Source organism: Octodon degus, unplaced genomic scaffold, assembly GCF_000260255.1.
Source record: "Octodon degus isolate 3935 unplaced genomic scaffold, OctDeg1.0 scaffold00086, whole genome shotgun sequence".
Classification (NCBI taxonomy): Eukaryota; Metazoa; Chordata; class Mammalia; order Rodentia; family Octodontidae; genus Octodon; species Octodon degus.
The window spans coordinates 8640388-8651435 of NW_004524662.1; the positions used below are offsets into that span (position 1 = coordinate 8640388).

Consider the following 11048-nt stretch of genomic DNA (forward strand, 5'->3'; position numbering starts at 1 on the left):
CATAAATATAACATACGTATGTGATAGTACAAATCTGATGATGTCTGCCTATACTTGTACAGAATTTGTGTACCTACACCCATGCAAATTTTCCTATGAAGAATTTTATTGTTATCAAAAAAATAAATAAAAAATAAAGAAAACAAAGATGGCAGCAAGAAGAGCTACCTGGGCGGACAGGGAGATGGCTCAGTAGAGTAAGTGATTGCCTGGCAAGCACACGGGCCTGAGTTCAGTTCCCATTCCCACCAAAAAAAAAAAGAAGAAGAAGAGCTACCTGGGTATTAGGGCCAACTGGGGCAACAAGAAGGTGGAACAGAAGTAAGTGCTGATTGAGACCCTGAGGGAGGAGCGAGTTCTCCATCACCATGTTGTCACCAGATGAGAAAAAAGATACTGACCATGAGAGTGATTGAAGAACAGATCTTTGGAGAGAACCTGCCTCAGAAAGTCTGCACAGAGATGCTCAGAGATAACTCTGAGATTTAGATTTCATTTTGTACACACATGTGCAAATCCAGGAGCCAGGCCCTCTGTATGCCCCTTCTATGGCTGTAATAAGTTTGCTTAGTCAACTAACCTCATGTCTTAACACACACTAAGGCCAAACACAACCAATGAAGAGGCAAGACCCTTCTTTCCATGGAAAGCATTTTCCAGGAGTGGAACTGGGAATAAATAATACTTTTCCTTTGTATATTACTTCTAGGAAGAGTTTTTTATTTATCTGTCTATTTGATACCAGGTGTTGCTACACAGCTTAGACTTGTAGTGCTCTTCCTGTCTCAGCCTCCCCAGTGCTGGGAATACAGGTATGCACCACCATGCCCTGTTTTGGGGCCAGCACAGCGTGCCGTACCAGGGATCAAACTCAGGTCCTTGTGCTAGCCAGGCAGGTACTTAAGAACACAGAGCTATCTCCACAGCCTCCAGGAAGAATTTTAAGTAAATCCTATGCACTTAAGGGACTTGTTTTGATGAAGTAGTAAAAATTAAAAAGAAACTTTAATAAGTTGACATTGCTAGCATGTTCTATTTTGCTCTGTAATCTCATTTCAAAGATGATGTTTTATAAATTGTAGTCCTATCAGGAGAACAATTCATGAACTTCACATCAAAAGACAATCCTTTGGAGGCTAGCAGCACCGGAAAAATGGCAGTGGCAGCAGCTGTGACAAATGGGACCAGAGAAAGCAGTGGGTTAAGGTGGATGAGGCACTAGTCCCCAGTGTGATGGCCTCCAGTGTGATGGGCAGTGTTTCCGTTGTTCTTCATCCCCTTGTCAGTCTCAGCATCTCAGACCACTGAATCCATGAGCTCCCAGGAGGGGCATCCTGTACAGGTGATAAGTGCTCTGATCAGGAAGCAGGAAGGTCAGAATGTTGAAGGTGATGAACTCCTGTGAGCTGCTGCCCCATACCATGGAAGAAAAAACTATCATTGACAAGGAATATTTAGTACACCAAGGATGAGCAGCTTAAATAGGTATTCAAGGTAGATTAAAGTGCCTTCTTAGACAGAGCACAGTGACTAGGGTTTGATCCCCAGCATGTCCCGTGCCAGCCCTGCCCCTGGGGCACACTGAGACTTTGATTGAGACCGGGCGTGGTGGCACACGCCTGTAATCCCAGTACTTCAGAGGTTGAAAACAGGAGGATCACTACAAATCCAATCTATGTAGTGAGACCCTGTGAAACCTGTAGACTGTCCTAAATACATTTAAAAAAAAAAAAAAGGTATTCAAGGAACTGGAATTTCTGGGTCGTGTACCACAGCACTGCCTACCCCTCCAACATCTATGTCCAACAGCAGGTGTGTGAGGTAACTGGGAGCCCCCTCTTGCTTAAATTGAACCCTATGTCCAAGCAAACAGATCTGCCTGCCACTGGTTTTGAGTCTGTCATCAATAAATCAATGGAGAGGCTACTATGCTGTTTGCTGAGCTGACCTACACCTGCCGCCACAGGAGCTGAATGCATCGGTATAGACCATAGGGCCCAAATAACAGCAACAGACAGTGAAGGAAACTCTACAGTGGATGAACATTTGACAGCACAGCGTAGTGCCGTCAGAATGCTGCACAGCTGCATCAAGCTCATCGTGGAATATGTCAAGACCTTTGAAACAGAAGTCCACTTCAACCACGAGATCATGCAGGAGGCCTGTGCTCTGTGTCACGGCCCCCAGTGCTCAGCACAAATTCAAGACTTTTATGATAATGCCATGATTTGGGGCTCATGTCCTACCTTGGTTCCAAAACCTTTAATACCATGAACCAGTTTGTGAACAATTTCAGCGTCCTTTCCAACCGAGAAGACATCGGCATGCGAATGCAGGGTCTCCTCTTCTGACAAGGGTGTTTGAAGAGATCATGCGCAGTGGTCAGACAACTCTCCCAAGGAGACCAGCGCAGCACTGCCTCTAGAAACTGCTATCATTAACAAAAGAACAGTCATTCAGTACCCCTTTAAAAAAGTTGACAGTTCTTGGGGACAGGAAGATAGCTCAGTATAATAAGTGCTTGCCTGGCAAGGGCAAGGGTCTGAGTTCAATCCCTGGTTCCACAAAAAAAAAATAATAATAATTGACAGTTCTTTATACAACCGTGCTAAAAATGAAACTTCATTCCACATTCTTATAAATGTGAAGCTCATCTGTTGCTTACAATTTTTTTAATTTTGTGGCTGGGAATATAGCCCAAAAGTATAAGTGCATGCCTGGCAGGCATGAGGCTGTGAGATTGATACCCAGCTTTTTAAAAAATTACAATTTTTTATTTTCCAAGTTTGTGCTTGTCCACTTTTTGGGGATATGCTTAGTAATACTACGTATGATTTTCCTGGAGGATGGTAACATTGTTTGCAGATTTTTTTTTAAAAAGAATGGACAGTTACATACATACTTCAAAAGTATTTTCCTACACAAAAAGAAGTTACTAGGTTTTGTTTGCTATCTTAATTTTTATTATATGCTTTGATGTTAGCACATTTTGTATAACTGTATTGTATAGCTGTACTAAATCATTTAGTGTCAAATATTAGATGCTGTTTAGTTAGTCTTATCAACTTAAACCCATTTTAGTCACTTTTTTCCCAAAAAATATTCCCAGATGTTGATGTTCAATGGCATTTCTTTTCCTGTTCAGTACAGCAGTAGTGCTCAGCGGTAGAGTGTATTGCATATTGTGCCTTTTAACACCTGATGTGCACATCCAGTGTAACAGAAAGGACAACAAATAAAATAGCAATCCTAAAGAACCTAAAATAAAATAAAGGAAATGAAAAAAATCAAAGTGAGAAATCTAAAATATTAATCCAAACTTTATGATTGTGATTTCATGATCATTTCTCCTTAATAAAAGCGTCTGAAACTCTTCTTTTTACATACTGAATGACACGTATTTCCTTATTTCTATCTTTGGTGGTATTCCTTTAGAAAATATGACTTTTGGCTACCATTATCTACAGCATTCCACTGTATTTCTTAATAGCAAGATAATTTTTTTGTCTTCAGTATTTGAGATTTTATTGGTTGAGGATCAGTACACATGATTCACTTAACATACATACCAAACAAAGCCATGTATTGTTTTTCAGTTATTCCAGTGTCTTTCCAGCTTCAAATTTAGAGACAAATTTTCTGTAAGAGGATTAAGTACCAGTATCTCCAAATGCTGACAACGTGTTACTTAAATCCCAATTCACAATTTTGAATGACATACTCTGTATACTCAAATTTTTTGTCTTTCACAGCAAATTAACAAAATTAGGCAAATCAGACTACCACTACCAAAGATGTTACACAGTACACACAGTTCTGACAGGGCAACAGTTAAGAAGTAGTTTTCTTTAGGAAACAATTTTACTAAAAATATAGGAATAGAAGTCATTTAAAATATCCAAGACATATTAAATCTATGACTGTAATTCCAAATTGCCATTTAGCATGTTTTGTATTACAAGATATAAAACTGACCCCCACCTATGGAATGTTAAGCTGACACCCAAGACAGTCAAAGCCTGATAGCAAGAAAATTTTGAGGTGTGCTTTGCTTTGGGAGTATTTATACTTTCTAAGTATAACTTTGGATTTTCTTGAAACCCACCCAGGTTTGCAGTGCCTGGATTGCAAGTGGAGTTGTAAGTGACATTAATGATCTTCGAAGAGTTTATCAGTTGCTTGTTTCATCATTAACAAAAATACAGGCTGGAAAAGAAGGTCTAAGTCGTTTGTACAGTGAAAGTGCTTCTACCATGGAGATTTTAGCTGTGCTAAAAGCCTGGGCAGAGGTTAGTACTTTTTAAGTTATAACTGGGATTTGGGAAGTTGTTAATAAACACTTTAGGTTAAAAACTGAAATGCTATTTAAAATTAGTCATTTGTTTATCTGTATTTTGAGACAGGGTGTCCCTTAATTTTTTTTGTCTTAATTCCTAGATTTATGCTTATAAATTGTAGCAAGTAACTTTATTACTATTATTTAGAACCATTAGGAAATGACTGCTCCAAGGTACCTTCCAGTTATAGCTGGCTTTTGGGTTTTGAGTCTGTTGCAAGATCATATCTCTTCAATTTATTGGTGATGAGAGCTTGCTACTTATATGGCCTAGCCCATTTGGCACTGGCCTATCATATTGTGTATAACCCCTAGGTAATCTCAGTCTTGGCATACGAGGAAGAACAACTGATTAGAACAGTATGAGCAATAACAGTAACATCAAACACAGACTAGAAAACAACTCAGTAACAATTTGCCATCTTAATCCTATGAGCTAGATTTGTGGTTATATAACAATTAAAAAATAAGGTAAGAAAAAAAAAATAAGCTAAGAGGCTAGGGAGATAGCTTGGTGGTCCAACCTCCTGCATTGCAGGCGCAAGGTCCTGAGTTTAATCCCTGATACCATATGCTGTGCCAGCCTGGAACCCTGGTTGTGCTGTGACGAACCTCAAAACCGGGCATGGTGACACATGTCTGTGATCCCAGCATTAGGGCAGCTGAGACAGGAGGACCACTATGAGTCCGAAATGCATAGCTAGACCCTGTATCCAAAACAAAAAACAAAAAAAAAAACAGAATAATAATAACAACAACATTAGAATCCTTGTTCACCCATAGTCATATAAGAACAAGAACAATCAAGTGGGGGGGGGATAAAAAGAAAAATAAAAAAATAAGAAAAAAAATGTCCACTTCAAGATGTATCTCTGCTGTCACTAATGGACAATATGGGCAGACAGAGCCCAGAGCTGAGCTGATTAATCCTAGCAAGCCAGCCTAACTTTTCAGTGGAGTGGGTAAAGCAGCCTGCACCTTCAGTTCCCCCGAAGTTGAGGTTGGTCTCTGGTCATGAGGCTGAAGCCAGATTTGTTCAGCCTGCAGTTCAGGCTGGCCTTGATCTCACTGTCTAACACAGGTTAATCTTGAACATGTGGTGATCCTCCTGCCTCAGCCTCTTGAGTTTTCGAATTATAGGTCTGTTCTGTTCTTCTCTCTTATTGTAAATTCTTTTTTTTTTTTTTTTTTTTTTTTAGTAAATCCATTTTTAAGGTAAACAAAAAATTTCCAACATGAGATTTATATACATGTAAAGAATCCCATTGTCTTTAAGCAGGAGTAGTTCCAAGCTGGAAAAATTTTATAATAGCATATTAAGTTTTATTTTTAAAAAATCACCTTTTAGGGGCCAGGGAGATGGCTCAGTAGGAAAAGTGCTTGACTGGCAAATGCAAGGATCTGAGTTCAATCCCCGGTTCCAAAAAAAAAAAAATCACCTTTTATTAAAGCTTCTATTAAAATCAGCTTTCGTTAAAATCATTTTATGGATATATGTGTCTGCTTGTCTGTCAGTTATGTGACACATACTTTAATGTTTTTTAATTTCCTTTTACAGAATTATTTTGTGGTTGGTTGGTTGGTTGGTTGGTTGGTTGGTTGGTTGGTTGGTTGGTTGGTTTGTTACCAGGAATTTAACTCAGGGCGTCAGACTTGCCAGGTAGATGCTTACGCCACTGAGCTATATCCTCAGTCCCTATAGAATTACTATGAAATATTAAATAGCTATTTCCTAATCAGGAAAAAAGTTGTATCATTTTTAGTGTAGAGCAAAGAAAAATGTTCTATAATCTATTCTACAAAGAACTCTTTGCCCAGATAGTGTTACTTAAAACAGTATGAATTTCTGCTCTCCATCAAGCCCATTACCTCTTATTTTTTCCTCAGTAAAGAGTGTTATTATACTCTGCATAATCATGGTCCATAATTCTTTAGCTGAAATCCTTTAGCCAGGTATATTTTAAATTCTTTTTGTTTTTCTTATTTAGGTATGCGAGACAGGGACTCACATTGTACTCCAGACTGCTAATGAAATGACTGTGTAGCCCATGTTGGCATCAAACTCACAGAGCTCCTTCTGCATCAGATCTGCAAGTGCTAGGATTACAGGCATGAGCCATCAAACCCAGCTATATATTGGGAGTTGTTTTTTTTTTTTAGTGCATTTAGGACAGGGTTCTACAGGTTCTCACTACACAGATTGAACTCGTAGCGATCCTCCTGTTTTCAGCCTCCCAAGCACTGAGATTACAGGTGCATGCCACCACGCCCAGTCTTAGTTGTTTCTCAGTGCACCCTGGGGCTGATCAAACCCTGGCTACGCTTTCCTAAGCAGGCGCTTTAGCCCACTGAGCTCTCTGTCCAGCCCTGTATTGGGAATTTAGAATTTAAAGGACTTTAGAAAAAAAAAATTTTTTTGGTCTCTTTTGTAAAGGTTTTTTAGTTGAGATTTATTTTTTGTTTTGGGTGCTAAGGACCAAACCCACAGCTTCTAGCTTGCTAGGCAAGCATTCTACTGCTGGGCTAAATCCCCAGTCCCTAGAAAAGTTATGTATTACATATTTGTATGTATACTAGGAAATCTGAAGCAGTACCATAGACTGTAATCAAACATATTATATATCTACAGTAAAATACCTCAATATTCAAAAAAGTTCAGCCAGTTTCGCCAGTAGATTAGTTTACATAATCTTAGTTATTTCAGTTTTGAGGGTTTTAGAGTTGTAGATAAAGTGATAGTACATATTATATACTATGCTGAAAAAATTATTCTACACTGTGTGTTAATCTATTATATAAATTTTGTATGGGGGCCTGCCCATTAGCTCAGTGGTTTAAGTGCCTGCTTAAACGAAGCATTCAGGCTCAGGATGCTGTGGTTCAAACCCAGATACTCCCGCCAAACCAGAAATGCCCTAAAGTCATCTTGAGGTGGCCACAAAAAAAAAAAAAAAAAATTTGTAATGACTTAGTTTCAATAAAAATATTTCTATTCAGCTTTTTTCAGTTGAGAGATTTGTGCTGATAGCCATATATTGAAGTGGATTATGAAGCCATAATCTAGTTTAATGAGAAAGAGTGCTGTAGTTAGTTATTTGTAGTTGTCATTTTTGTTAAAGCACAAAATGGGCCTGGGGAGATAGCTCAGCGATCCTAGCACCTGCCTGGCAAGTGCAAGGACCTGGGTTCAGTCCCCAGAATGGCATGCTGTACTGGCCCTGGAACCCTGGGTATGCCTCGCCAGCCCCAGAGACCCAGTGTGGTAATGCATGCCTGTAATCCCAACTCTGGGGAAGCTGAGACAGGAGGATCACTATGACTCTGAGCTGTGAAGTGAGGCCCTATACCAAATAAATAAATAAATATTTAAAGTACAAAATGATAACATATTGGGTTTGTTAATCCTGATGAATCTCATTGAAGATGATATGTTAGGATCTTTTTGTCCCAGTTTTGTGTGCATGGTTACACAGATGTATACTATCTTGGTTCCACAATGCATTTCAAGTTCAATATGCTCAAAGTTAACTCTGCCTCTTTAAGAAAATGTAAAAGTATGGAACCTTTTCAGCAGACACTGGATTTTCCTATTTATAAATTAGCCTTCAAGGGGCTGGGGAGATGGCTCAGTAGAATAAGCACTTGCCTGGCAAGTGCAAGGGCCTGAGTTCAATCTCTGGTTCTGTAAAAAAAAAATAATAATAAATTAGCCTTCAAGGGTCTGGTGCTGTAGCTCAATGGTAGAGCACTTGCCTGGCATTTGTGAGGCCCCAAGTTTGATCCTTGGCACCTTAAAACTTAATTAACCTTTTACAGGTCTACATAATTGCTGTACAAAGACATAAAAACCACAAACAAACTTTGAAGACTGCCACCTATTTAGAGGATAGCGTTAAAGATGGGTTGCACTCACCAGATGGACTGCTTGACTTAGTGTGCACTGACCTTGGGACACTGAGCAGGCTCTGGCTTGCTGCACTTCACGATCATGCTCTCTTATCTTTGCCTTCAGACTTTTCCTCCCAACTTCCTGTTGAAGGTAAGGAAGTAAAATAATAACATTCCTAGAGTCGTTTTTATGCTTCCAGAGCTTCTTAAGTAGTACTAAGATAAAATTTGTCCAAACCATTCTTCTCAGAATAATTTTAATTTCATTCATTCAAGATGAACATCCAAGAATTATTTTTAGGGTCAACACCCAAAAATTGATGACTGAAGTCATAAGAGATGTGTAATGATACCTCCCAAGATGTTGCCAGATTGCTTTGTGAAGTGGTTACTATCATTTTGTGGGCACATACGTGTTTCTGTTTATTCAGCCCTTCCCAACATGATATATTATCACACTTAATAACTTTTCCTAATCAGCTGGATACAAAATAGTATTGCATTATTTTATTTCTTGAGAATCTTTTCATAGGTTTATGCAATTTAAGTTACTTCCATAAATTTCATAATCATAATCTTTATCATAATCATTTTCTATTTGATGTTTCTCCTTTTTTATTGATTAGTAATCTCTTAGATACTGATATTTTGTGGTATCTTATATATATGGTTTTTTTTTTCTTTGCCTTTTTGAGACAGGGTCTCACTATGCAGTTCAGGCTTGAGGTCACTTTGTAGCCCAGATAGTCTCAAACTTACAATAATCTTCCTGCCTCAACCTCCCAGGTGCTGGGATTATAGGTAGTGCTGGTTGTCCGACTGTCTTTTACATTTCAAATTGTATTCAAATTTATTTGATTTTATTTTGTAAGTGTAGAATGGGGATAAGGATCTAATTTTACAGTCAGTTACTAATACAACTTTTAGCATGTTAGATATGTTGTAGCCACTCTTATTAATCTTCATTTGATTTCAAAATTCCTTACCTGTTAGGATTTTTTTCCTGGTATTGTATTTTAGATTCAGCCTGTCAAATTCTATTAGAATTTTTATTGGAATCATATATAAGAGATAAGTAGTGTTTATTATACTTTTCAGTAGCATAAAAACAGATCACAGGGCTGATAAGATGGCTCAGTGGTCTAAAGCACCTACTTAGAACAAGCTTAGCACAGGGACCGCAGTTCAATCCCCCAGCACTACATGCCAACCAGCCCCGCCCCCTGGTGGGCTGAGCTGGCCACATACACACACACACACACACACACACACACATAAATAAATAAATAAAATTTTAAAAAAACAGATCACAATGGAAATAAATTAATTTATTGACACAGTTTATAGCAGAAATGAAAGATAGGCACATGGCAACATGGATCAAATATCTTAAGAACATCATATTTGGTGGGGGGAAAAAAGGATGCACCACATATGGTGCCTTCTAGGTAAACTATTTAAACACACAAAAATAGGGCTGGGGACATAGCTCAGTGGCTTAAGTGCCTGCCTGGCAAGTGCAAGGTCCTGAGTTCAATACCCAGTACCAAGAAAATAAATAAATAAGATAAACACACAAAATAATAACATACTGTTTGTAAGTACATGTGACTTGAGAAAAGTGGTTATAGGAAGAGTAGAAACTAATGGTGTAGTGAGCGTGGTGACCTGTACCTGTAATCTCAACTCTTAGGAGGCTGAAGCAGGAAGATCATTGTATATTTCAGGCCAGCCTGAGCTTCAAAGCCAGTCTGAACTACATAAGGAGACCTGTCTCAAAACAGAGAGAGAGAGAGAGAGAGAGAGAGAGAGAGAGAGAGAGAGCCCAAATTAGTGTAACGAACTATTAAGCCTTTTAAGAAAAAGGGAGCCAGGTTTGTCATGTACCTGTAATGTCAACACTGGGAGGCTGAGGCAGAAGTACTGTGTTTTAGCTGAGCCTGAACAGTTTAACAACCTAAGAAGACCCTATCTCAAAAAACAGGCAGAAGGCCTTGCAAAGCAGGTCAGTATGAAAGCCTGGAACTCAATCCCCAATACAAGAAGAAAAAGAGATTTAAGAAAATAAGGCAAAATGCTAATGTCAACCTTGAAGATGCATAAATGGTATTGATATTTGCTTTAAACACATTTTTTAAAAAATAAAATAAAAATAAAAAAAATAAATAAATAAATTTTTAAAAGGGGCCGGGGAGATGGCTCAGTGGAACAAGTGCTTCCCTGGCAAGTACAAGGGCCTGAGTTCAATCCCCAGTTCCACAAAAAAATAAATAAATAAATAAAATAAACACATTTTTTAAAATTAATTTTATTGAGAAAGAAATGGAAATGAGACAGTTTTAAAACAGGTTAGGAAGACAGTTACAATAATTAATACATTGCATATTGTTGTCTTTAGTAGTTATTCATAGTACAAGATACAGACAGACCTATCTTGTGTAAATACTATTAGTACAAATCTTCTCATTGAACTAAGAAAGAAGCTGTCTATCCTAACTATTTTGTATATACAGATATATATTTTTCACTACAAAATTGTCCTTCAGAGACCCAGTCCTAGCCCAGGTCCGGTGAGTGTTGTGGAGAGCTTCCTGCTAACCTGCGCCACTGGGACCAGTCCCAGCCCAGGCGCAGCGTGGGCCGGACACTCTCCCACCCCTTCGGGCTACCCCGCAACACTCCGCCATTCCTCCCCACCCCGCCCGCTAAGTAGGAATTTCTGCCGACTTCCGGGAACCCCCAGGCCCAGTCCTAGCCCAGGTCCGGTGAGTGTGTGGAGAGCTTCCTGCTAACCTGCGCCGGCAGGACCAGTCCCAGCCCAGGC

General features: G+C 38.9%; 1 protein-coding gene across 1 annotated transcript in view; it reads left to right on the top strand.

The window, feature by feature from the left end:
- Heatr5a (HEAT repeat containing 5A) overlaps positions 1-11048 on the top strand; it is a 179247-nt gene that overhangs the window by 124287 nt on the left and 43912 nt on the right. Inside the window, exons 26-27 of the mRNA XM_023721836.1 lie at positions 4110-4289; positions 8153-8375. Coding sequence (XP_023577604.1) covers positions 4110-4289; positions 8153-8375 — 403 coding nt within the window. The remainder of the gene's footprint in view (positions 1-4109; positions 4290-8152; positions 8376-11048) is intronic.